This window comes from Bos javanicus, chromosome 11, assembly GCF_032452875.1.
Source record: "Bos javanicus breed banteng chromosome 11, ARS-OSU_banteng_1.0, whole genome shotgun sequence".
Classification (NCBI taxonomy): domain Eukaryota; kingdom Metazoa; phylum Chordata; class Mammalia; order Artiodactyla; family Bovidae; genus Bos; species Bos javanicus.
The window spans coordinates 6,800,992-6,828,635 of NC_083878.1; the positions used below are offsets into that span (position 1 = coordinate 6,800,992).

The 27,644-nt window shown below is 46.9% G+C and overlaps 1 protein-coding gene across 50 annotated transcripts in view; it reads left to right on the plus strand.

The window, feature by feature from the left end:
• Positions 1-26,751, plus strand: part of MAP4K4 (mitogen-activated protein kinase kinase kinase kinase 4) — a 148,725-nt gene extending 121,974 nt beyond the window's left edge. For 10 of the 50 annotated variants that reach the window (XM_061431698.1, XM_061431695.1, XM_061431710.1 and 7 more), the window contains 15 exons: positions 408-514; positions 2,162-2,313; positions 3,224-3,321; positions 5,227-5,402; positions 5,983-6,103; positions 7,062-7,253; positions 9,300-9,417; positions 9,712-9,882; positions 11,570-11,713; positions 14,889-15,023; positions 17,605-17,705; positions 19,217-19,390; positions 19,906-20,065; positions 21,505-21,644; positions 23,427-26,751. In XM_061431698.1, coding sequence (XP_061287682.1) covers positions 408-514; positions 2,162-2,313; positions 3,224-3,321; positions 5,227-5,402; positions 5,983-6,103; positions 7,062-7,253; positions 9,300-9,417; positions 9,712-9,882; positions 11,570-11,713; positions 14,889-15,023; positions 17,605-17,705; positions 19,217-19,390; positions 19,906-20,065; positions 21,505-21,644; positions 23,427-23,510 — 2,073 coding nt within the window. In that variant the 3' untranslated portion in view covers positions 23,511-26,751. The remainder of the gene's footprint in view (positions 1-407; positions 515-2,161; positions 2,314-3,223; positions 3,322-5,226; positions 5,403-5,982; positions 6,104-7,061; positions 7,254-9,299; positions 9,418-9,711; positions 9,883-11,569; positions 11,714-14,888; positions 15,024-17,604; positions 17,706-19,216; positions 19,391-19,905; positions 20,066-21,504; positions 21,645-23,426) is intronic. The other 40 variants (XM_061431709.1, XM_061431742.1, XM_061431716.1 and 37 more) reach the window with 7 other exon arrangements.
• The last annotated feature ends 893 nt before the right edge of the window (positions 26,752-27,644 follow it).

The window sequence follows — 27,644 nt, forward strand, 5'->3', positions numbered from 1 at the left end:
ATTTTAATTTTTTTTCCCCCTCCACTCGGAACTTGCTTCCTCTGAATATTTTCTTGCTTCCGACACCCTTTGTTTCTCGCCCATCCATTTGTAAGCCATTGTTTGGTTTCTTTGAGCTTATTTCCCTGATTCTCACATTATCGCAGCAAAATGCTTTTGTATGTCCCCTGCCACCACGCTTCACGCCAGCACCATTCAGACGTGACGGGGCTTAGAAAGGCGGGCCTGGCGCCTCTGCCCACGTTTCCTCTTTCTGTCGCGTCACTGGAGGGCAGAGAGGCTCGGCGGGCGGGGGTAGGAGTGTGACAGAGGGTGGCGAGCTAGGACAACCTTAGAGGGGTTTGGTAGGAAAGCCTCTGTTCTTCTCATGTTTTCAGTAGTTTAATCACTGTATTTGGTACCCAAAGGTCCCTGTGAGAACAACATCACGGTCCCCTGTCCTGTCCCGCCGGGATTCCCCACTGCAGGGCAGTGGGCAGCAGAGTAACCAGGCTGGTCAGAGAAACTCCACCAGGTGAGTGACGAGCGAAGCTCAGGACAGGCCTGCCGCCCCGTGTCCTGTGGTCTTTTTTTAATTGGAGGATGATTGCGTTACAATGTTGTGTTGGTTTCTGCCGTACAAAAATGTGAATCAGCTTTAAGTATACAGATATCCCCTCTCTCTTGAGCCTTGCATAGCGTTTTTTGTGCTCTTAAACACGGAAGTTCTGGGGCAAAGAGGGGATCCTTTTATAAAGAAAATGCCATAAAATCCATTCATGTGAGTAATGTCAAATTCATCTGTAATGTCAAATTGATGGAGGAAAGAGATGAAATCTGACCATGTATTGTGGCAGTTTTAAGATGAAAAATCCCTGCCTCTGGGAGTTTTAAGTGGGAAGGGTAGGTTTCTAAGGGCACTGTGACCTGAGAAGGTTTGTTATCCAAAGGGTGTTGGGGGGCCCTGGGAGTGGCATATAAATTACACACGGGCCACGAGAGAAAGACAGAGGTTGACTTTGAGTTGGTGGTAAGCTTGTGGATTAACCACAAAATGTTTTCAAGTTCTAGAGCTGTTGTATAGAGTAGCTGTTAGCCACATGGGTGTTGGTAGCAGTTTAGTCACTAAGTCTGTCCAACTCGTTGCGACCCCATGGACTGTAGCCCACCAGGCTCCTCTGTCCGTGGGATTTTCCCAGGCAAGAATACTGGAGTGGGTTGCTTTTGCCACATGAGGCTGCTTAAATTTGAAGTTTATTAAGATTACATAAAATTAAAACTTAATTTCCTGAGCTGCACTGGTCACATTTGAAGGGCTCCATAACCTCATGAAGTCAGTGGCAACCATGTTCTCCAGCTCAGCAACTCACAAGAGGTCGTGTGAAGAGTTTTGTACCCTGATCATCACTGAGCCTCCAGACTTGGTGTCACGGGATAACCTGAGGCAGTGGAATGGGTGACAACCCAGGAGCTTCATGGAGAACTTTCTCAACTGTCAGCAGTCAGGGTGGGCTGCAGGGTCCTCCTGGGCCCGAGTCCACGTGTTAATTCTTTAACCTAGAAAGCCGGTGCTGTGGTGTGTCCACGGCAGGGGTATGCCACAGCCCATGGGCTGTCACGCTTCCAGCCCCGATCACCGGAAAAGGACTCAGTTCTTGACAGCAGCAGGTACTGGAAACAGTATGATTTTGTGTGTAATCACATGGGTGGAATTTTTCATAATAAGAAACTGAGTTTGTAGCTGAGACAAAATAGTGACACTTGTAGACGGAACAGTAGCATTTCCTCTTCACACCCAAAGAAGATTTGGGGTCCGCCAATGGTTGCAGAGACCCCCTGGAGGAGATGATGGCACCCACTCCAGTGTTTTTGCCTGGGGATCTCGTGGGCAGAGGAGCGTGGCAGGCTGCAATCCAGGGTGTCGCAAAAAGAGTCAGACGTGACTTAACAACTGAACAACAACGGCAGAACATCTTTCACATTTTCGGTGTGTTCAGCTATCTGAGGTAAAACCAATGGACAACACTGCTGTCGCTTCTGGTGACTTTCATGTTACATCTGTTTGTGGGCTAATGTTCTCATTACTGCTGCATCTCAGTGATGACACAGTGCTCGTGTTTACCGTCTGACACTCTGTCTTGGGACAAAGCCTGAGTGGTTCTCTTGTCTTCTTCTCCAACAGTAGCATCGAGCCGAGGCTGCTCTGGGAGAGAGTGGAGAAGCTGGCGCCCAGGCCGGGCAGTGGCAGCTCCTCGGGGTCCAGCAACTCGGGGTCCCAGCCCGGCTCCCACCCAGGGTCTCAGAGTGGCTCCGGGGAGCGCTTCAGAGTGAGATGTAGGCTGCCTTTCCTTTCTTCTCCCTCTCCATGCTCACACACGGGGTGACCCTTGAACACCCAGGGTTTAGGGACACCCCCCTCCCCACCTCCACCCAGCAGTTGAAAATCCTCTTGCATAGTCAGCCCTCCATCCCTGGTTCCTTTGCCTCTAGTTACACCCCACGGATCCAGCCATCTGGGGGTCCTGCAGTACTGAATTACTGACTTGCTGAAAAAACTCCACGCGTGAGTGGACCTTGAGAATTCCACCCCATGTCGATTCAGAGTTGACTGTGTTTTGGAAATCCTTTTCAGTCATGGAAAAGACCTGGAGGTTTTCACAGCTGCATATTACCATACAATGTTTTGGTGTAGGTTTGCTAGAGACACAAATAGTCATCATAATTTTAACAGTAAGAGTTAAGTTTTGAGAGTTCACACTTGCTGAACATCTTCCCACTTAATCCTTATAGCAGCCCCCAGGAGATGGATATATATTGTGTCTCCATTGTATACGTTCAAATAACTGTACTTTAGTTCCCTGACTCGTCCAAGGTGTTTAGCTAAACGTCCAAACTGAGCTTTGAACCCACTCTTCTCAGCATAAATTCCATCAATGTTGTCATTGATATTGGTTATCCTCACCTACTCTTAATAGTAGGTTAGCGGAAATTCCCTCTACTGTATCATTGATGTAATGTAACAAGTTGTGAACACGTATTAGTGCAGTATAACAGTCAGGGGTTCTCAGGAAGGGTCAAAAACCTGGGGTTCGGACCTGTGTGTGGAGGGAGCCCTTGCCGTGAGCATGGCTGACAAGCGGGCAGGACCACCAGGAGGTGATCATGGCCCGGTGGGCTGGGCGGCCTTGTGGGCCACGCTCGGATGTTCATGTGTCTCTGTCTTTCTCATCTCTGAACCTCACAGCATCATCCAAATCTGAAGGCTCGCCATCTCAGCGCCTTGAAAACGCAGCAAAAAAGCCTGAAGATAAAAAGGAAGTGTTTAGACCTCTCAAGCCTGCTGTAAGAATTGCACAAAATCCATTTTACTCATTTCAAGCTCGAGCGAGAGCTTTCTTTGAAAGCTGTGTCATTGCAAAGGCTGCAGGCCTCCCTGTGGGGCCTTGCAGATTTGAGGGGTTATAAGGAAAGCTGTAAACCTCAGACACAGTGTGCTCTGCGCCCCGCTGCCCGCCCAGTCGTTTAAAACGATACAAAAGAAAAGCCTTCTCTCTCTTTGCTTGGCATCGACCTTTACATGTTCTTGGTGAGTGGGCATCTAAAACACTGGCTTTAAGAAGAGATGTTTTCCCTCGCCTTCTTAAGCTCCCCGGAGTTTACATCCTGCCCCTGGCCCGTGGGGCAGCGGTGTGGCTGTTCTGTCTCTCTTGTCCTCGATGCGGCAGCTGCCCTGTCACTGGGCACACTGGGGGTCTGAGACTTCCAGGGTTTTGCCTTTTGCTTGCACTGATTTCTGTGCCCCCTCCCCTTTCTCTCCTCTCTGCTCCCTGTGCTGTGCGTTCCTTCTCACCGATGGCTTCTCTGGCTCAACGGACCCCCGCCGACTGCAGGGTGAAGTGGTAAGCCCCGTCTAAACAGCTCAGCACCCGAGCGCATTCTAACTGCCGTTAAACTCGGCCTGTGTTCCACCTGCATGCCTCTTCCTTCCTCAGCTTGCTCTCTTCTCAAACTAAAAAGCCCTAAACTTTTGTTTCATCTTTCTCAACACCCCAAATTCGCCTTGTGTGCTTATTATTAAATACAGCTTTAAAAAAAAAACTCACTATAACAAAAAACCGCAGCTGTACTCCTGAAGTTGCGAGCAGGAGGCCAGGCCAGTCCATGCTTACTTGTCTGAGAGGCTCAGGCGCAAAGGAAAGAAGCAGGTTCTTAACTGGTGAGAAGAGACTCTGCCAGAAGGAAGTGGGGCCACGTAGTCTGCCTTCTAAAAAGAATTTTAAGTGGACAGGTACATATTTCGAGCTTCCATATGAAGATGTAGAATAGAGATAACAATCAAGCTCGAAAGTTGTATTTGGATAATTGATAATTGATTAACTCTAAAAAATCTTCACATTGAAGAGTAAAGGGGGCTGATGCGCTTGTGAGTAACGCCAGGCAGCTTTCCCTCCTGCGCGCATGGTCCTGTCGGTGGTAGGGAAGCCTGCCCAGCCACACACGCTAGGTACTTTCTTACCTAACACGTCAGGAACTTTGTTCAGGAACGTGGCAAGTGGTTGACAGTCTGAAGCCAGACGTGAGGCGTACACCGTAATCATGTCACCGCCTTTCACTTTTCTGCAAGTTGGACATTTTTCTAAAGAAAAGTTGGAGTTAAAAACCTCCAAAAATAAGTAGTTTAAATCACCCCTCTTTAACTAGAATCTTCCTGCTTTTTGGAACATCTCCTTAAAAGAAGACTTTGCCACAGGGCCAAATATCTTGATAACAAACTACCAAGATCTATCTTGCACACGTTTGTTGATTTAGAATTTTCTGTCTAGCAGAGAGGAAGAAGCAATTGCTGTAGTTATGCCAGAATGCAGCATACATTTTTTTTTGAATGTTTTTATTTTGGTAAGATATATATATATAATGTAGAATTTGAAACAAAAAATAGAATTTGATAGTTAGAAAAATATTCTCAGCTCATCATAAACAGATGATTGTTTTTTATGGCCGTCAGGTTTAAACTGAGTACAGCATCTTGAACATCTAAAGAAATCTTTTCTGTTTCTTCCAGCTTTTTGACTTTTCTTGGTCTTTCCTATCAAAAGCATTAAGGGCTCCACTTCACGATACCAGTAGACTCCCTACAAGACAGTTTTGCAAAAGCGAATGGCTGTTTGATGGATGGTTGGGACGAGGCGCTGGCCGCTGTGCTGTGCCCCTCCCGCCTCCCTGACCCTCCTCTGTACCCTGCGCTAGGACCTGACGGCGCTGGCCAAAGAGCTGCGGGCCGTGGAGGACGTGCGGCCGCCGCACAAGGTGACGGACTACTCCTCCTCCAGCGAGGAGTCGGGGACGACGGACGAGGAGGACGACGACGCGGAGCAGGAGGGGGCCGAGGAGCCCACGTCTGGCCCGGAGGACACCAGAGCCGCGTCAGTCCCACTGAGCGTTAGGGAGGATGAGTGTCCCCGTGGGCTTCCCAGGGGGCTCAGTGGTAAAGAACCTGCCTGCCAGTGCAGGAGATCCCTGGGTCGGAAAGATCCTCGGAGAAGGAAATGGCAATCCACTCCAGTATTTTTGCCTGGAGAGTATTTTGTCCATGGGACAGAGGAGCCTGGTGGGCTAGAGTGCATGGGGTTGCACAGAGTCAGACACAGCTGAGCATGCACTCCCGAGTGTCCCCCCCCTGGGCCTTCTTTCCGGTTGGGACAAGGTTTCTAACCCTGGCCTCTGATCCTGTGAAATTGAATGTGTCACTGTGGTGGAGCGAGCCTGTCTGTCTCCCCTCCTCTTGGTTGCTGTGTGTGTGCATGTCAGTGCCTCTCTCCAGGGCTCCTGGTGTCTCATTTTCTGTCTTTAATTTGAGGCTGTGACAAAAGGGAAATTTCAGTTCATTTTCCTTGGGGAAACTTTATACCTGCAGCCTTAGGTCCCTGAGAAGGTGAAAAACGTAACCACTGTATCTTTGGCTTGTGGGTCATGGCTCCTCACATCTGGATTGTGTCTCAACAGATCATCTCTGAACTTGAGCAATGGTGAAACGGAGTCCGTGAAAACCATGGTTGTCCATGACGACGTGGAGAGTGAACCAGCCCTGACCCCGTCCAAAGAGGGCACGCTGATTGTCCGCCAGGTACCCATGTGCTCTGCGCGGTTAGAGGCCAAGCTGCTCCTGTGGTCATTAACCCACTTGCTCATCCACTCACTCATGCTGTTTCTGCATCGTCATCTGTTCTCACATTAACCAGGCCCGGAGGGCAGCGGGGCCGGGGTGTGGGAGGCAGGCGTGTGCCCCACACCCCTGGGGCGGCCGGCAGCGTCCCCCAGTCCTGCCCTCTTTGCATGTTGTATGGCAGCCCCCCTCCCAGCCCCATGCGAGCCCCACAGTCTGTGTCTGAAGTAGGGCAGCCGGGAGGTATGCACAGAGCTCTCGGCTCCAAGAGGCCGTGGGCTGAGGCGGGAGCGGCCGGGGCAGGCAGGAGCCACCCGGGAGCCAAGAGCCTCCTGGAGCCAAAGGGGATAGGGGGGCGGTCTCTGCTCTGTGCTCGGGTGTTAGTCTCCTCCTACATGGAATATTTAACGTGTGCCCCCTGAGATGTGCTCCTTCTGCCAAGTTTTACAACTGCCTATTCACTTCGTAGCTTAGAGGGAAGGAAAGTGATGCTCTTCTCGTTTAAGCAGAGCAGGGTTCCTGTCTAGAACTGCAGGCCTCTTCCTGAGTGTGTTTCATGCTCTGGCACCACATTAGGATGGAAGGCGGGACGTGGCCCAGGAAAGATGAGGGTTTAGAGAAGTGATAGTGCGCTTTCTAAGGCTTTAGAGAGAAAGAAAGGAGACAGAGCCAGTAGTTTTGGTAAAGCAGCTCCCGTGGCAGATAAACTAGCATGGCGTGGGTTCTGCCGTGGCTTCCGCTGGCTCAGCTGAGGCACTTGGCGAGGAGGCGGGAGCAGACCCAGCTGATGCCCTCCAGTCTTGCCTTGCTGGCTCGGCAGAGCTTGCGGAGCCACCCAGCACCGCAGCAGGCAGGGTCAGTAGGGTCTTCAGCATTGTCAGCGGTGCTGAGCGAGACCAGTGTGCCTTTTTCTCTGCAGAGTGCAGTTGACCAAAAGCGCGCCAGCCATCATGAGAGCAATGGCTTTGCGGGTCGCATTCACCTCTTGCCAGATCTCTTACAGCAAAGCCATTCCTCCTCCACTTCCTCCACCTCCTCTTCCCCATCCTCCAGCCAGCCGACACCCACCATGTCCCCACAGACACCCCAGGACAAGCTCACTACTAATGAGGTATGTCTCGCACCACAGCTGGCTGCTCTCCCAGGGTTAGACCAGCACCGCTTAGGAGCTAGTTTGCAGAGACCTTCCCACGCCCTGCCCTCACCTCCCCTCCCCGCCCGCCTTCTGTCACCTCCCCTTCTCTCCCGCCCCCCACCCCCACCCCCAGTAACATGTTCAGGTCTGTATACAGACCCCTTAACCCTAGAGCGATTGCCCTCCAGACTTGCCAGTTCACTGTTTGCTTTTCCCTAGATAAGTAGTTGCATGGCTTTTCTGATCCAGTTCGTTTTTCAAAAAAGTCTAAATAAAACGATTGTTGTGTTCTCAGATCCTTTATGTATTTGGCATGAAATTCTGGTAGTCTTTTGTGGAATCTGCCCTTTTCATTCTTTTTATCCAGTAAATAAAACACAGAAACATTTGGTTGAGCAGATTTGGCCTTATCAGGACAAATGTGTCGCTCTGTACAGGAAATTCCCTCAAAAAGGGCTGGATTTTTTTTTTTTTGGAGAGGTATTATTGGTTGGTTACTCTTATTTATTTTTGCCAACCTTGTTGAAAGAGTTTCTCTCCTTGAAATTTACAATCACTCATAGTTTAAGAGGCCAGATACTTGTGGGGGGGAACCTAGAAAATTAAGATGTTAAACAAGAAGGGCAGAGAGCTGAGCGTGCTTTTAATTTCAGCTTTTGAATGGGAAATCCTGTGTGCTTATTGGAAGACATGGCTGTGGTCTCAGTCTGGGTGCTGGTGGGTGATTCTGTCTCCTGGGGAGACAGTCACGGCCCCGAGTGCAGTGACAGTTCACCACGGGCCCCATCCCTGGTCACACAACTGACCAGCTTCATGGGGGGGTGTGTGGCTTAAATGCCTTTGTTGAAGGTTGCAGTAGCATGTGGCTTCAGCCGACCTTGTCAGTGTAAGCATTGAGCTGCCGGCCTGCCCACCTGCTCCTGTTTTCATTCTCTTATTAGAATAATCCTCTCCCCTTGAGGAGCCAGGGGAAATCAGCGGCTTCCAAGGCAGGCTCAGCATCAGACTGATTGCCACTGTGTGGATGGGCCCCAGCTGTAGACCTGGGGATCGGGGGTAGTGCTCAGGGGCAAAGCCTGCCAGGAGACAGCTGTGCCAGGTGGGAAGCGGGGAGCTCAGGAGGGGGTTGAGGGGATTGGTTGCAAGACTTGTGATTTCAGCTGCCCCGGGGAGTGAAACGGTTATAGGACAAACACAGCGGTCAGACGTGTCTTTCCCTCCACTTATATACCCCACCTACAGTTACATTCCTTCTTACGTTTAAACTCGGCTCCATTTTGCTCTAATGTACAGTATGTACAATAACCCTTAACTCACTAAACTGGCAAGTTTATATTTCTGTTTGTTTTTAATTGTCATTACATTTCCACTTAACAATTTGTTTCACTCTCCTTGTGTTTTCTTTTTTTTTTTTTGTCTTAAGCTACATTATTAACCAAAACACTCCTCTTCCTAAAAGAGCAAAAAATATGCCTTTGCACCTTTCACTAATGAGCCCCGCTGTTTGATACGGAGTTGATGATACACCTCAAACGATGGTGGCCGAAGCTTCTGTAGTTTCTGGCAAGAGGCTCACTTTAAAACAAGCGATATAAGACTTAAGATTTGCCTGTATTCCGACATACAGTCATTGGACTTTTGGGGGGCAGGAGAACAAACTCGAAAACGGATGAATTGAGATCAAGACATTTCAAACTTTCTTTAGGAGTTTTCATTATGATTATTTATTAAAAACCCGAGGAGCTCATGAAGTATAGATGTTGCTGGTAGCTTGCGCGTTCTGTCTTACTGGAACGATGTTTCTGGAAAGAGGGGTTGCTCTCTTTGGCTCCTGGTTAAATAGCCTGTTTTGGGGGTTGTGGGGTGCACACACAGAGGTGCCTGCAGAGCATTTGGCGGGGGAAGAAGCAAGGGGACCAGTCTTCTGTACTGGGAAGCAGAGCAGTGCAGCCGTGGGTTGAAGTATTTTGTGTTTGTTCTTTTACTGTCATTGTATTAATACGACTGAAATTTACATTGCAGACTCAGTCCGCTAGTAACACACTCCAGAAACACAAATCTTCCTCCTCCTTTACACCTTTTATAGACCCCAGATTACTACAGATTTCTCCATCTAGCGGGACAACAGTGACTTCTGTGGGTAAGTAATACAGCAGCAAGCAAGCAGCCACCGGTAGGGTGCTTCTCACTCTGGTGTGGTGAGCACGCGTAGTGGTGGTCGGCAGGCTCAGACCGCAGACCAGGTGCACACCCCACTGGCACTGTCTTTTGCAATGAGCGCCATAGTCTTCGTTTTTCACATCCGTTTCTTACGAGTCTCTCTTCCTCGGCAAAGAGTGGGTCTCAACATGAATCTTTCATGGACGCTTATTGGGGAAGGGAGCAGGCCCAGCCCTCACGGAGACAGAAGTAATTCCAGTGTCATATGTTTCAGTGGGGTTTTCCTGTGATGGAATGAGACCTGAGGCCATGAGGCAAGATCCTACGCGGAAGGGCTCAGTGGTCAATGTCAATCCCACCAATACTCGGCCCCAGAGCGACACCCCAGAGATTCGCAAATACAAGAAGAGGTTTAACTCCGAGATCCTGTGCGCAGCCTTGTGGGGTAGGTGTCTCGGGGCCACTCCAGCCCTTCTGCTTTTATTCTCAAGGGTGGACCGATCATTTGGAGAAGTACAGCTTGGGATGTCTGGGGGGCTTGGGGAGCATTGTTTGTGGGTGAGGTGGAAGACTCTTGACATCCCTTGCGCACGCTGTCCCATGGAATCCTGCAGGCATCCAGACCTGCCCTTGTTTCAGCCATCATGTACTGGACAGAGTGACTCATCTCCATCACTTCGTATAAAAAAGAAGGAAAAAGATGAGAAAGGCATTTGATTTGGCCCATATTTATAGGGAGAATGAAGAAATCTGTCAAATTGCTTTTCTTTAAATGTTTCAGTTTAACAGTCTTTCCTGACTCTTTGTGACTTAAGAAGACATCTAAGTGAAACTTTGGGGGGTTTTGTTTTTGTTGTGTTTTTGTTGTTGTTTTTGATGTGGACTTTTTAAAAAAATTTATTCTTTAATTGGAGGAAAATTGCTTTATAATATTGTGTTGCTTTCTGCCATACAACAGTGAGAATCAGTCATAATTATACATATGTTCCCTCTCTCTTGAACCTCCCTCCCCAACACCGACTACTCCCACCCAGTCCCACCTCTCTAGGTCATCACAGAGCACCAGGTTTGAGCTCCCTGTGCTAGACAGCAGCTTCTCACTAGCCATCTATTTTACACGTACCTGGTGAAAGTGTTAGTCGCTCAGTCGTGTCCGACTGTGACTCCATGGACTGTAGCCCCCCAGGCCCCTTTGTCCATGGGATTTCCCAGGCAAGAATACTGGAGTGAGTTGCCATTTCCTTCTCCAGGGGATCTTCCGAACCCAGGGATCGAACCCAGGTCTCCTGTGGCTCCCGTGTTGTAGACATTTACCCCCGAGCCACCAGGGGAAGCCAGAGCAGGTGTGGGGAAATGGGGAGGGAGATGGGACACGGCTGGAGAGAAGGGGCTGGGGTGTGCCTGATACATACTGCTCCTAAGAAAAGAGGGACCAAGGACCAAATGCAGCTGTTTGTTTCTTAAAGATGATGGAGGATGGTCTTTAAGAAAACCTGAAACTGAGTGATAGATGCTGGGTTGATCACAAACTGTTAGGGACGAAGGGGGCTGTGTATGGCTCGTTCTAGAAGATTTCCCGAGCAAAGACAGATGTTGAAGGAAGCAGGTGGGGATCGTGACACTGGACAAAGGTTTGTCTGTCTGGTTGTTTGATAGGATAGTCTGTGGAGAGTCTGTGGTACCCAGGAGATGGTGGGCTCGGATGTTCTGGGGCTACTGAGGAAAACCCAGAAGCTGGAGGATCAGGAATGAAGCGAGCTTATTGCCCCCTTAGATCCTTTTTACATTAATGAGTAAATGAATATTCCATCCTCTCCCCTCCATGGTGATTTGTTGCAGTTTGGGTACTTTAAGCTCTGACCATCCTTAGCTTTGGAGAAAAAAATGGCAACCCACTCCAGTATTACTGCCTAGAGAATTTCATGGACAGAGGAGCCTGGCGGACTATTAGTCCATGGGGTCCCAAAGAGTCAGACATGACTGAGTGACTGAGTGCACATATCCTAAGCATCTCTGTTTGTGGGTGACTTGAGGAAACCACTCTCATCCTGAGAGGTGGCGCTGTTTGCTCCATACAAGGCCATCTGCCACGCACAGTGTAAAATTGTGGTCTTTCTGTGGCCTTGACATAGGAGTGAACTTGTTGGTGGGTACCGAGAGTGGCCTGATGCTGCTGGACAGAAGTGGCCAAGGGAAGGTGTATCCTCTGATCAACAGAAGGCGATTTCAGCAGATGGACGTCCTGGAAGGCTTGAACGTCTTAGTGACGATATCTGGTAAGTGTGGGTTTGGGAAAGCAGGCCACCAGCACTGTTTAAAAGTGCGGTGCTTCCCCACATGGAACTTGAGTGAGCTCGTTTTCCGAAGTGATAGCTCAAAAACAGAACCGTAGCGGGATTTTACAATAATGTGATAGGAAAGCGTATTCACACGGGACCCACTTTGTGCACTTATGATGGGGTGGGGCTCCTCTGAGCTGTCCTGGAGCCCGCTCCTGCGCTTCCTGCTCGACGTCTCCATCCCTCCCCACACCTGCACGCCCACCCGCCCCCTCCATCCCCATCTGACCGCCACCCGCGCAGCCTGTCCTGGTCAGGGTGTAGGTTTGTGTCCACTTCTTCCTACAGGACTCTTTGATGCAAAAAGAACTGTTCTTTGCCATTGCCAGTAAAACCATGGTGTTTTTTTTTTTTTCCCCCATGTCTCTCAGCACTTGCTCTAAGTTTCTTTTTAGGAGGAGCATTTTTCTTGGTATAAATTATATATGTTGATTGTAGAAAGTAAGAAATAATGCAGAAGAGCAAACAGGAGGAATAAATCGTAAAATCAGTTCATCCAAAGAAACTGTTAACTTCACTTTGACTTCCAGTCTTGTAAGCATATACACACTCAAAATACATACTCGGGAGAGAAGGTCTCTATAAAAATAGTTATGCTACATATTGAGGGAGTACTGTGATACCCGTAACTGATGAGGTGGTTTCACCACGTGTGAATACACTGCTGTCCATACAGTTGGTGTCTACTCACTCTTGGTAACCTCTGTCCTGAAGTTGAGGTGTATCCCTGCCATTCTTGTTTGTCCAAACCTGTAGGCTGTTTTCCGTATTCCTTCATGATAGCCATTCTGTGCGGCTGCAGAATGTTTCTCTGCATGGATGGCACTAAAGTTTATTTACTTCTGTTGTAACTTCCATTTATTCCTTTTTTCCCCCCTCCTGTAAACATTTGCATAAGTATCTTTGTAACTCACTTAACCATTCAGCATGTGAATCCATGTTGCCTGGATCATAACGTCCTAATCTGCATTTTTGCTGGGGTTAAAGAGTATGCAGAAGTGTTAAGACCTGTCTCCTCATTACCCACAGGGATTTTGATTTAATCGTCGGCTAACTCAAACTTGCTGTATTTATTTATATGTAACAAATTTCTTGCAATAAGTTTTAGTTTTCAAATAGGTTTTTGGTTTTAAGTAAGATGTCTGTTGAAATGCAAAAATTTCACCATCCATCTTCTACTTAAATGAGGAACCAACCATTTAAGACTTGAGTGCTGATGGAAAATAGGTTTTTGAATTGGAGGAAAAATAAATCTACAACTGAAAATGGTTGAAGCTTTACTTTGTGATCCAGCGAGCAAGGTGATTTGTGTGGATCAGTAATCAACTGATACCGTTTTTGGGGACCACTTTTTTTGTATTCTTTTTATAGCTTTCATTGGTTTTCAAAATCATAAAAGCAATAACACGACAATTGTAGGGAACTTCAGAAAAAAGGAAGCTTAGGAAAAAGAAAATAAAATGTAACCCCTATCTGAGAGAGATAGTTGTTGTTAACTTTCTAATATATTTCCTCCTCATTTCTATAAATGTATCTCACATAATGGGAATAAAACACTGTACATAAAACAATGTTGTCTTTGTTTCACTTAATGTATTGAGTATCTTCCCACATTCAGAAATTCTTCAAAACTTAAGATTGTGTTGAAGAATAAGACATAATACAGAAAGTGCACAGATTATAAAGAATTATAGGTCCACGAAGAGTCACAGTTAGCCATGGTGTAGCCCCAGCTCCTCCACCCGCCCACGGCGCTCCTGCATTGCCTCCATCGTCGGCCACCCCCCACCCCCACCACACACACACACACACACACCGCCCCCCGAGGAAACGCTGTCCTGACTTTGAACACCTTAGTATATACTAGGTATGGTTTGATGTCTGTTTTTTGCCTTCATTGAACTAAACTCAAATAAATGGCAAAAATACTTCTTTTGTGTCTCACTTTTTTTTCTAGAGCAGTTTTATGTTTACAGAGAAAGTGAGCAGAAAGTATAGACAGTCTTATATTGGCCCCCTCCAGTTTCCCCTCTCCTCTGACACTTGTTACAGTGGATGGACCAGTATTAATGCATTATTGTTAGCTGAAATCCACAGTTTAGGTTCTCTCTGAGTGTGTCCTCTGGGTTGAACACATGCATAATTTTATCTACCTTTACGGTGTCATACAGATGCGTTGCATCACCCTAAAATTCCTCTGTGCTCCATCCCTTCCTCGAAGCCCATGGCGACACCTGGCCTTTTTTTGCTCTCTGTTGCCTTTTCTAGAACGTCCTGGGTGGGCTCATGCAGTGTGCAGCCTTTTCAGACAACTGAGAGCAAGTACCTCTTTATGAATCAATGTGATGACTTCTTTTGTCTGTTCTGGGTGCTTGCTCAATACTTCTGCTAGGTTTGTTGTCGTGGTTCAGTCGCTAAGTCATGTCTGACTCCCTGCGACCCTATGGACTGCAGCACACCGGGCTTCCCTGTCCTTCACTATCTCCTGGAGTTTGCTCAAAATGAAATTATTTAGCATTGCGTGCACACATGTCCATTGAGTTGGTGATGATATCTAACCATCTCATCCTCTGCTGCCCCCTTCTTTTGCCTTCAGTCTTTCCCAGCATCAGGGTCTTTTCTAGTGAGTGAACTCTTTACATCAGGTGGCCAAAATATTAGAGCTTCAGCATCAGTCCTTCCAGTGAATATTCAGGGTTGATTTCCTTTAGGGTTGACTGGTTTGATCTTCTTGCTTGCTAGGTTCTCTCTCTTCTAACTGACATATAGGAGTGCTTCACATGTTCTGGGTAGGAGTCTTCTGTTAGCTCTGTGTTGTGTCCATTAGTTTATGGCTTGCCTTTTGCTGGACTGAAGTCCCCAAGTTGGGTGATCTGTGAAACCCTTCTGTGCTCTTAAATGGGAAACCATAGTCACTCCAGAAGGTTTTAAGAATCAGATGACCTAATAGCTTGAATTGAGTTTCTAGTGAAACTGATACAAGACAATTCCCTTGCAGTGGGAGGAGGGGGCGGTATTTATTGTTTATTGCAGTTTATTTTGATTACTGTTGTTAACAAAGATACCTAATTTTGAATATGCATGTAAATTACTGATTTATTTGTTTTGCTAGGCAAAAAGGATAAGTTACGTGTCTACTATTTGTCCTGGTTAAGAAATAAAATACTTCACAACGACCCAGAGGTTGAGAAGAAGCAGGGCTGGACGACAGTGGGGGACCTGGAAGGCTGTGTGCATTATAAAGTTGGTAAGTCCGCCACGGCCGCAAGGGCTCTGCTTTTCAGAGGTTCAGTTTATCTTTTGTTTAAAATTTATGTGTTTTTGAAGCTTTTAGTGAGAAACCTGTCTCTGATATTCCTAGCTCATTTGAAGCACCTTCTAATCCTGAGGTCCACAGGGCTCAGTCTGGATCATAATCAGGTTCACTTCAGCCATCCCCGACCTCCATCACCCTGACCTTGGACAGTCCACATTCTTCTCTGTAAGATGGGGTTCAGAGGAGCCTCGTTAAGGAAGCATTGCCTGAAGAATGCCAGGCCCCTTGGGTTCTTCCTTGGCCCTGCAAGCTGGTTCTCACTCGAGGCACTGTGGGTCCTTGGCAGTCACTGATGGAATGTTTGAGAGTTTGCCTAAAGAGTTTTGGCCTTTCGGTTTGAATGAAATGCGCTGTGCACAGCTACCGTGCTCATCACTGAGGAAGGAATCTTGCTGGCCGGGCAGCATTTTGTGGCAACATTTTTGTTCTTTTCTCTACAACATTCATGCCCTGCTTCTCATAAGATTTCACAAGAACAAAACCAAAATACATTTTTTGTGTGTGTTGGGAAAAAAAAAAATCAAAATACTGGCTCTAACATTGGAAATTAAGGAGGAACGATGGCACTTAGCCCAGTTACAGTTTTATGGGTGAGATGGTGTGTTCTAATTGCATTTGAAATGGAAAGTTGAGAAGATGAGCAACTGGTGTCTCTATATATTTAAGACTGAGGATGTGAGGGGCCTATTGGGAGTTGATTTCTGCTTGTGTGTTTTCTGTTCTTCTGGGTTTATGATACGACATGCGGTGGTCAGCGCTTCTTCTCTCGGGGATATTCCAGTCCTTGGTGGTGTCGTCTTGTTGGTGTAATCTGTTCGCAGCCCTCAGCTCACTGGTTGCTAATGAGTGTGAATGCCACCCCGATATTAGAGTGATTCTGAGTGATCCTGCAGGGCTCTAGCCCCTTGGTGTAGGTTTGGGGCTTAGGATTTTCTGTGTTGTGGTCTTCTGTAACATTTTTCCTTGTTGAAAGTGGTAGCTGGAATCATCTAAGGCTGAATGTAATGAACTGGCTTATAACAGCTGAAATGTCCCTGAACAGATGATCCACAGGGGAGCGAGGGCAGATGCGTTAGACTGAGCTGGACTTTTCCCCAGGATGGAATGTCCACCCTCACTCGGGCCCGTCATTCATATAGGATGAATCACAAGCATCCATTTGTTACGTTTAGACTTCTGTTGTTCAGTCGCTCAGTCGTGTCCAGCATTTGCAGCATCACGGACTGCAGCATGCCAGGCTTCCCTGTCCTTCACCAGCTCCCGGAATTTGCTCAGACTCATGTCCATTGTGTTGGTGATGCTATCCAACCTCTGCTGCCGCCTTCTCCTGCCTTCCATCTTTGCCAGCATCAGTGTCTTTTCCAATGAGTCGGCTCTTCGCATCAGGTGGTCAAAGTAGTATTCAGTTGACCCAGACGTGTGCTGTGTAGTATGGTTGCCATCAAGAACAGGGAAGGTGGGAGTGGGTATTTAAATTTATTTATAAATTAATTAACGTGAAGTAAACTTTAAAGTTTCGATCCTCAGTGACACTAGTACATTCTAAGTGTCCCATAGCCCCATGTAACATAAAACCTTTCCACCGTCACGGAAAACTCTATCCCGTCAGCACGGATGGCCTCTTAGAATCGTTTGTATCATCACAGTCCTGTGGTTCATTTGAATAGTGACAGCACGTGGAATTTAACAAGGAGAGTTATCAAGTCAACAAGCTGAGTCTCACGGTCAAAGTCAGTATCAAGTAGCGCTGTGGTTTAGAGTGGCTGTGCAGACACTGGGGTCTACACCAGCCAATAAGTCAGATGTGGCCAGGGCCATCTGGGTGTCTGCTTTTAGCAGACATGGTGGCTGTTAGAGAACTGAGACAGCTGTGTAAAGAAGGCCTTCATATATAAGTATAAAGTTACAGAGAGATTTTCTTTACTTTTGGTACAGGATGTAGAATCCTATGTAGAATCCTACCAATTACTACTATCTCTATAGCTGGAAGTGCTGTAAAGTGATACTTGGTCTTACACACAGAAACAGATAGAATTCAAATTCAGTTGATGAGTATTTTGTCATAGTTTTTCCATCTGTAAGCTCCACGTGGGACTCGGGAAAGCCCACGTGGAAGATTTGACCTCTTGCTGATATTCAGGAGCCTCTTGGCTGGTAAATCACATCATTATCCTTTGGAATTAATGCTGAGTCCTCCGGACAACAGGGTGGAAAGGTCGACGCTGTCCTTGATTATTAAATACTAAGAACAGTAGGAGCAGCGTTGAAATTGATTATTGATAGTAACCAGGGTATGGAGTGGAGTCCAGCACAACATTGAGGAAGATGGGGACAGCCTGAATGTATATTCAGGAATCTGGAAAGTGAACCAATGCCTGGCCTGCCAGCATTGTTCTCTCACTGGTTTGGATGGATCAACAGGGAAGGGCATGTTTGCAGAGTTTTCAGAAGGCTGCAGAAGGGACTGAGAGGTCCACCATGATACTGACCTGTGCTCTTCTTACTGTTTCAGTAAAATATGAAAGGATCAAATTTCTGGTCATTGCTTTGAAGAACTCTGTGGAAGTCTACGCGTGGGCACCCAAGCCATATCACAAATTCATGGCCTTTAAGGTAATAACAATGAGTGCGCTTAAAAATAGTATCAGCCGTGCACACTGTGACCAAGAGCCAGGGAATAAGTCGGCTGATCATTTATTTAAAACTGCGCTGTTAGAAGGGGGACAACAAGCCAAGGAATCAAAATTGAAATATATGTGTATGTCTGTGATACCGTGGGCTTCCCTGGTAGCTCAGCTGGGAAAGAATCCTCCTACAGTGCAGGAGACCCCGATTCAATTCCTGGGTTGGGAAGATCCCCTGGAGAAGGGATAGGCTCCCCACTTCAGTATTCATGGGCTTCCGTGATGGCTCAGATGGTATAGAGAATCTGCCTGCAAGGAGGAGCCCTGGGTTGGGAAGATCCCCTGGAGAAGGGAACTGCTACCCACTCCAGTAGTCTGGCCTGAAGCATTCCATGGACTATATATACAGTCCATGGGGTCACAAAGAGTTGGACACGACTGAGTGACTTTCACTTTCAATTTTTTATCAGCAGTAGGCAGCTTCCAGGTACATCTGTTCAACAGAGGACTAATTAAGAGCGAAGTTACAGAAATTTTTAATGACTTAGTGATATATATTATACATTAAATAGAATAAGTATTAAAAATATGTATACTATTTTTTGTTTCAAGAAAAATACTGTAGAAAAATACTGGCAGTTATTTTGTGGGTGTTTTTAATATGTTTTTGTAATTCTAGACTGCACTAAATACAAATTTTATAAACTTTTTAGTTAAAAATGATATTACTATGACACAAGATATTATAAATCACTTAATAAACATTTCTGATATTAGACACAAAACTTTAAGCATCACCCCTGGGCCTGTTTTAGTGCAAGGTGAGAAATTAAGAGTTTTTTTTTTTTAAATGATTGTTTACTTATTTTTTAAAATAGTTTTGACATATTAAGGGTAGGCCTCCATTATCTGGAAAATTGACATATTTAGATAGCTTATTTGATTCTCCAGTACAGCAAGATAAGTGGGATTATCATATTTGCTTTAAAATAAAGCCACATATTATTGACTAAAAGCAATTGATTGTAAAGTTACAATTATTTTTTGAGATCTGATCTTAATCACCTTCATGGACCAAGTACTGTACTCATTATTTTATACATAAATAGCTTATTTGGATCTGTCTCATGAGCTATAGGTATTGACGTTACAGGCCACCCAGGCTGTTACAGTACATGGTAGCCTCTCATTACCACTATTAAACGAGTTGGAGAGTTAAAGTGGAAATGTGAGTAGCTCTGTAGAGACTGTGATGACCACACTGATAAAAGTCTCCATATGTGTTTCTTGCACCGCCCCTCCCTCTCTCCATCGTCTGCATTAGAGTAGTTGCTGCTAACTGATAAAAGCAAAATAAAGACTCACTGTATTTTTGCTTATGGTTTTGCCAGGGTGGTTCAGTCACTGAGTACTGAGTGCCTGGCTCTGGCTTCTCCAGTGGGAACCGTCAGGCCTAAGTTCTGCTCATCTCACTGCTGCTTCTTGCCTGCTCCTTTGCAGTCATTTGGTGAGCTGGTGCACAAGCCGTTGCTGGTGGATCTCACTGTTGAGGAAGGCCAGAGGCTGAAAGTGATCTATGGATCCTGTGCTGGATTCCATGCTGTTGATGTGGACTCAGGATCGGTCTATGACATTTACCTACCAACACACGTAAGAAAGAACCCACACTCTATGGTTGGTTGACTGGCTTCATTTTGTTTTGACTTTTCTCTCTGCTCTGCTCAGTGCACTAACATGGGCAGGGGCTCCTCGCTTCCCCTTTGCAGTGGGGGTGAGTATTTCAGTGACGTGCCCTCTTCAGTAGCTCTCTGCTCCTGTCTCTGAAGCCCTCCCGAGACCCGCCTAGCCCTGCTTTCACTAACCCGGGATGGGAGGGGGCAGCTGCTGGCAGGTCAGGACAGCCACGGGGTGGGGCTGGTTAGAGGAATGTAATGTATTGAATGGAGCCCACAGTCCAAATATATTCCAGGGGCGTCAGGAGATGTGAATGAGTAGCATATAGGGCGTATCAGAGGTAGACTTTCAGATATATCTGACACCACGTGGGTTCTCCACAATGTTGTCCAGTTGCTGTATTTATCACCAGGAAGCTGAGCCAGTGCCTTTGCACAAGACACTCTTATTAAGCCCGCGTGCAGGAACAGAGGTGGCCACCAACGTGCTTCCCTGTGCTTTTTCCCCTTCTCCAGATCCAATGTAGCATCAAACCCCACGCAATCATCATCCTCCCCAACACAGACGGCATGGAGCTCCTGGTGTGCTATGAAGATGAAGGGGTTTACGTGAACACGTACGGGAGGATCACCAAGGACGTGGTTCTGCAGTGGGGAGAGATGCCGACGTCTGTAGGTACGTATCCCTGAGCGGAAGCGGTCGTGTTTGTTAAAGTAGGGCCTTTCTTGAGGATATGTGTGTTTCACATACTGGTGTTACATGGTGTTCAGACCGTTTGACCATTTAACAGAGTGGTTGGCAGTAGGTGTTGGGAAAGGTGGATTGTACACTGTGATGCGTCATAGTCTTATGTTAGGACAAACTCTTAATAGTTTTTTTTTTTTTTAATCAATTCATTTATTTTGTTATTTAGTCGCTAAGTTATGTCCAGCTGTTGGTGGCCACATGGACTGCAGCACGCCAGGCTTCCCTGTCCTTTACGATCTCCTGGAGCTTGCTCAGATTCATGTCCATTGAGTCAGTGATGCCATCCAACCATCTCATCCTCTTTTGCCCCCCTTCTCCTCCAGCACTCAGTCTTTCCCAGCATCAGGGTCTTTTCTAATGAGTTGGCTCTTCCCATGTTTTTTTTTAAATTATTTATTTTCTTTCTGGCTGTGCTGGGTCTTTGTTGCTGCAGGGGTTTTTCTCTAGTTGTGGCAAGAAGGAGCTACTCTGTACTTGTGGTGTGCAGGCTTCTCTAGTTGTGGCTCACAGGCTTAGCTGCTCCACAGCATGTGGGATCTTCCCAGATCAGGGATCGAACCCATGTCTCCTGCATTGGCAGGCAGATGTTTTACCACTGAGCCACCAGAGAAGCCCCAAGTAATCATTTCTTAAAGCTCTGTCTCCACAGTTCTCCATTTAATCCAAGGCAGCCAGGGACAGTAAGACAGATGTAGTTGTGACTAATGGGTGGAAGGCGAGGGGAACAGGAAGGTGAGTGATGCTGTGGCGGTCTCATGGCCCACCGCAGTCCAAACACAGCCTCTGACCTTCTCTGCACATGTCCTGAAGACTGACGTCTGGAACCCTGTTGGCTCCAAGTTTATTTCCCCAAACTACTTTGGTTTTATAGCAGCCAAGTCTCTGGCTCTGTCCACTTGCCTTTTCTTCTCCCTGGTAATTGGTGTGAGGAAAATAGAAGCCAAACTATGGACAGGGACTGGGGGTAATGCTCCAGCATGTCCTCCTTGGAGGCATCAACAGACTCAGCTGATAATTTAAAACATCACCTTCCAGGATGACCCACAAGGTTGCACGTGTAGAGTCCCTTACATCAGTGGTCCCCATCCTTCTTGGCTCCAGGGAGCAGTTTTGTGGAAGCCATAGGAGAGGAGGGAGGGTTTGGGGATGAGTCAAGCTCATTATGTTTATTGTGTACTTTATTTCAGCTCCACCTCAGATCATCAGACATTAGATTCCGGAGGCTGGGGACCCCTGTCTTACAAAAACCTCCAAATGCCAGCTGTTTAGAGGGGTGGTGTGTGTGTGTGTGTATGTGAAACCTGAGCAGCTTCTTTCCATGGCTGTTTCCTCATCTTTAACAATATGTGTTTTCCTCTCTCAAAAAGCATATATTCGATCCAATCAGACGATGGGCTGGGGAGAAAAGGCCATAGAGATCCGATCTGTGGAAACTGGCCACTTGGATGGCGTGTTTATGCATAAAAGGGCTCAAAGGCTGAAGTTCTTGTGTGAACGTAATGACAAGGTAACAGTCTCCTTAGGGATTCTTTTTAGATGTTATTTTTCAGCAGTGGTTTATTTTCCATGGAGTTCTGTGAAGCCTTTCCTTGGCATGTTGATAGATTTCTGAAATAACTTTATCAAGGAACTTTTCAGTAGTGACTTTTTAGACCCATTAATGGAGGTCAGGATATATTTTATTTTGTTTTTGTTGAGGGGGTGGACATGTTTATCTCTGCGGAAATCATTCTGTGTTGGGTTTTTGTTGTCTTTTGAGGGTTTTTGGTTTTTTTTTTCCCCCATTAGGTGGCCTGTCCGGGCTGTGTTTAGTTTAGGGATAGAAAAGGTTGAAGCTCCCAGTTTAGATGGATGGAACTCTTTCATGATTAGAAAGAACCCTCATGCACTTTTAAGTAAGAGGGGAAATTTTCCTTCCCCTGATATATGTTTGAAATACACCACTTGTTAGTCTATCTTTCGAGTATTGACGTAACTGCATTGTTTTCCTGGCATAAGTGCCTAAGAGGAGAAATTATTTTATGCAAAAGCTGGAGTGCTGCCTACAGGTGAGACCTGTGAGACCCCAGAGCATCAAAGCCCAAGTTAAAACTTTTGCTTTTCCAAACTGGCCACATCGTTTTCTTCTCTAGGACTCCCTTCCTCCCCAAACCAGCCTTGGAGTGGAGCAGACAGCTGGCCAAGGGTGTTGACCCCTCTGGCCTTTTCTAAGCTTAGATTTCTCTCTTTTCTGTCACTTGGATGAAAATATGACTACCTGAGGCAGCCCACTACAGCCTTAGAAACATTCCCACCTCTTGCTTCACACTGAAATACATTAAGCCTTCCAGTCACCAGACCTCAGGTTGACTTCTCAGATGAAGAGGAGCTGTCATCTCCCTTTGGCAGGTGGGCCTCCCGCCCAATGAGGTGCTCCACTCCATCCACATCCCCCCGGACCACTTCCTCCACAGTCCAGTCCTCTGGCTCATTCACCGGTGCACTTGACCTACATAATATCTCCCAAATCTTTTATCTTGGAAATCCACGCAACCTCAGAGCTAACCGAGGATTTTACCAGCTTTGGGGTTTACATTTTCCTAAGTATGTTCAGTGGAACCATAACCACGGTATTCTTTGAACTTCAGGCATTTAAATTTTTTTTTTAATCATTCATGATGTCACACCCATCAGGGTTTATTAATAAAAGGCGCAAAACTAAATTATTTATTTTTTGGACAGTAGAGTCCTATGAAATAACCAAGACATTCAGTTTCATTTTTTAAAAGAGAAAAACAAGGCACTGAGCCGCCTCCCCACTGATCACTGAGTTTGCCAAACATGTTGATCTTTCGGAAAGTGTTAAGGGTGGAGGTGAGCACAGATGGTCCAGTTTGGGGAACATCCCCTTGTTTCCTCTGTGTTCTCACAATAGGGCATGGGGTGCACAGAGTCACCCCTTGGCTAAGGAGTCTTCCTAAGTTAAGAAAATGTTAGTCGTTCAGCCTCCTCCAGCTCTTTGTGACTCCCTCCCTGGGCTGTAGGCCCACCAGGCTCCTGTGTCCATGAAATTCTCCAGGCAAGAATACTGGAGTGGGTTGCCATTCCTACTCCAGGGAATCTTCCTGACCCCGGTCTCCCTGCACTGCTGGCAGATGGCTTTACTGTCTGAGCCATCAGAGAAGCCCTCCTAGTGGAAATGAAAACTGGCTCCTTGCTGATGAATGGACATCACCCCAGATTTCCTTTGGGAGGGGGCCTCCAGGATTTCGGGGTCCCCCTCACTCCTCTCCCCGCTCTCCCCCTGCAGGTGTTCTTTGCCTCGGTCCGGTCTGGGGGCAGCAGCCAGGTTTACTTCATGACTCTCGGCAGGACCTCTCTTCTGAGCTGGTAGGAGTGGCGGGCTAGGCTGCGGCCCTGGAGGTGTCGACCATGAGAACCCGGAGATCCTGGCAACTGGAGCGCGGACCTGCCCGGGCCGCGTGGGCAGGGGTCTCCTCCCCGCCCCCACCCGCTCTTACCAGTTCATCCCCATTCTCTTCTTGTCCTGTTCGAAATAAATCGAGGCTGCATCGCAGCTGGTGCTGTTGAGACTGCCATCAGGTGCTATCCGAGCTGGGATGGAGCGGCGGGCAGAACGCATGCGCATTCCCTCCAGCTCCAGTGTTCCTTGTCTGCGGCTCCATGCTGGGGCGTCTGCAGGTGGAGACCAGACGCCGGCGGGGTGGGGGTTGGCAGGTGTAAACGTGCGCTCGGAGGAACAGGTCGCTGAAGCCAAGAGCAGATTTAATATAGTAACATTAACAACGTATTTAATTGACATTTCTTTTTTTTTTTTGTAATGTGACCATATGTGGACAAAGAAGAAGGTGCAGGTTTAAGAAGTTAATATTTATAAAATGTGAAAGACACAGTTACTAGGATAACTTTTTTGTGGGTGGGGCTTGGGAGGCGGGCGGGTGGGTTTAGGGACCCATTTGGTTTCTTGGGAATATTTTTTTTTTTTGGCCAAGAACTCAGTCGTTTTTCTGTGTACCAAGTTTTGCCTAAAATCACGTGCAGATGATTCTTTTAAAAAAAAGGAAAAAGAAAGGGTGTGCATTTGTATCCTGCCCAGAACCTTGTTGTGTGACAGTATTAGCGCTGCCTCGGTCAAAGGTTTAATTTTTGTTTAAACCTGGAAGTGCAACAGCAGTTTCACCACGATCGGCACTTGCAGAGGGGAAAAAAAATCTTTTTCAACCACGTGTTTATTTTTTCGCCTACCTCATTGTTTTTAATGCATTAAGAGGTGGTTTAGTTTCTATGTCTTTGGAGGAAAACATTAATGTTTAACCTTAATACCAAAACGATCCAATTGAAGTTTGACTGTTATTTTGTCACGTCTCAGTAGGCACAAGAGAAATTGTCCCCGAAGGTGGGAAACAGCCACGAGGCTTGTCCGCTGATGGGCACGTCTGCTTTCTGAGCTGAGAAAGCAGATCACGTCGTTTTCCACCAGATTCATCAGGGGTGGTGGTGGATGGACAGGCGGCCATTGCCCACAGCACACGAGGCCTCGCTGTTCTCAGCTCGGAGCTTGCAGACAGGTGGTCATATGGGGGACAACCCCACGAACTGTCGACAGTGTTGCCGGAACCTTTCCTTGGGGCCGGGGGTGTTTCCCTTTTTCTAAAAATGCAATGCACTAAAACTATTTTAAGAATGTAGTTAATACTGCTCATTCATAAGATAGCATCTTCCTGCGTTTCGGGTGTGATATCAGAGCCCTGGCTTCTCGAGTGCTCTCCCTTGCTCACTCTCTCTGCGCGCTCTCTCTGTTTTTTAAACCAGTTTTACTTTATGAATATGTTCATGACATTTGTAATAAATGTCTTGGGTAATAATTGGTTTCATGGCTTCTGGTCACTGGCTTCCTCTGAGCATGTTGGTTATATTGATTATTTGTTAAAGGGTGGCTCAGCTGTCGGCCTGCCCTCTGGCAGAGTTCTGATGGGAATCTCATTCACCAAACAAAAGCTCGGTGTGCCCTAGGCTTATTCCTCCTCCGTGGTGAATTTGCTTTTATGACATCAAAGCGGAGGTTTTCCACCTTGAGAAATTAACAATCACTTGCACCTGTTTGCTGAGTCTGCCCCCACCCCCCACCCCCAAAGCCGCATCCCATTGGGCATATGCCTTGACCTGTTGTTCTCTTCCTCCTGGGTCAGCATTTTTGCCAGAGGCTCCCCCTTTGAATTTCAAAAATGTAGTGAAGAGTACACAGGCTCACAAATGCAGAAGCAACAGCTGGTTATGTACACCCACCACAGCAGCAGCCGCTGAGAAAACCTGTCTCCATGTTGGAAGGATTCAGGCTGGGGAAGCAAGGCTTTCCATGCGTGTTGACTTCAGCGTAGTGCTGGCGTCTAAGGCAGAAAGAACCAGTTCTGTTCTGGTCATTTGTACTTAAAGGAGAGAAGATCTGGGCACTAATCCCGCCCTTGGCAGGAGTTCTGAGACTGGCCAGACCAATCACTGTGGGGCTGCAGTCCTTGCCACATCACTGCTGGTGATTCCCTTCTCGGGTTGGCTTTTGACGGGAGACGAAATGTGCCCCAGCAAACACATGCACCAGGAGGAGAACGGACGGCATAGTGGGGTCAGTTGTAGCCCCTCCCATGACTTCAGCAAAAGGCCAAGTTGGGCAGGTGTCTTTCAAAAAAATACTAAACTTCTGATGCCAACATGAAAGATATAAAAAGGTTGAGGATGATGGGCTCTGAGCTCAGGTCAGCGTGGGCCTGTCCTACCTGGGCAGCAACTGTTGGTGTGGGAGTTGAACGTGATTGAATCTGTCACTGGGCTTGGCTGACCAAGGTCAACCAGCCACTGGTCCCCTGGTCGGGTGCCTGTGGTCTCCTTCCTTGCCTGGGGTGTCCCTTCCTCCTGGGCCTTCCCGCCGTGCAGACCAGCTTAGGTTGCTACAGCTTCAAGCAGACGCCGGGTTAGCTTTCTCCATGGAAGATGGCAGGCTCTCTCCATTTCATTGCTAACAGGGTAGTGACTTCACTCAAGTGCCAAGATGGCAAAATTAGCAGGAGAATTTAGTATTGTGCCGATACCACTAAATATGGAACCTAGAAAACCATGACAATTCTTCCAAACAAAATACCAGTATGGCTCTAGGTTTAGTTGAAGCTTTAATAAGTGATACTTTTCTGTATTTAAAACGGAGTCTTTATATTGAGTGCAGTTTTTGGGGGTTTGTTTTTTTTTTTTTTTACTTTTTCTCATGCACATGTTGTGTTGAAGAAAATGTTTACAAAAAATAGTTTTGTTACACTAATGGGCATCACATATTTATGGTCTATTTTTAAGTGATTTTCTATGGGTTATTTAGGCTTTTGTTTTAGTTGTAGTCCACTTAAATGATGGTTCATAATCCCTAATTTTGCCAATCATAAATTTGCTAAACAGTAATGCAAATGACAAGCTGCATTAAGTTTACTAATCAGAACTGCGAAGCAGACTGGTGGCAAGTACACAGCCTTCTTTTTTCAGTGCTAACTTGTCTTCTGTGTATTATGAAAATGACTGTTGTCCCTCTTCTCCCCTTTTTTTGGTCCTTAAATAAAGTAAAAGTGACACCTGTTTCATGTGGCATGAGTTTCAAATATATTCTGTTCCTGCAGAATGTTTACTTTCTATAAGGATCCTCCTTCCCCGGTGCCACCCCAAGGCCCGAGTGAGCAGCTCCCAGATTTTGCCACCTCCCTGAAAGGGGTGGCCCAGGGGATTCCCAAGCACAAGTTACAAAAGCGGCAAACATTTGTTCAGAGATCTTACAATGAGGGACTTCTCTAGGGGTCCAGTAGTTAAGAATCCACCTCCCTTGAAGGGGACATGGGTTCGATTCCTGGTCCAGGAAGATTCCACTTGCTGCGAGGTGACTAAGCCCCTGTGCCTCAACTGCAGAGCTGGAGCAACCCACTCGAAGGAAGCGCTTGTGCCACAAGGGCAGCCGTGAACCGACACAGCTAAATAAATAGATACTTTATTTAAAATCTTAAATGAAGTTGATAGTGAGCTCTTGATGGCCATGTTTCTGAAACCGAAAGCAAAAGTAAAGCTTCTTTACTTTTCTTCTTAGGAAGAAACCGGCTTGTTTTTCCAAGCCTGAATTGAATCAAGAAGTAAAGTACATGCTGTCTGTTCTGTAGCTAATTGGACGTTGAAAGGAACCCTTTCTCAAATTGGTGCATAAACAAGAACCTAAGCCTGATCATTGGAGCTCCTCCAGTGCAAAGTCATCATGGCCCTGCCGTGGATATCCTCCGTCAACACCCATACACCCCCAGCCCATGGCTTGGCAGGAACACTCCACACTGGGTACATCCCAGGTCAGCCGTGGGTGTCAGCACTTTGCCAGAGCCCCCGAGATGGGGAGGAATAGCCATGCAACTTCATCATCAATTACACGTTGGTCAGCTAGCTCCTCTCTGCTTCATGCTAGAAACACGTTCCTGCTCTAAGGTGAAAATAAACT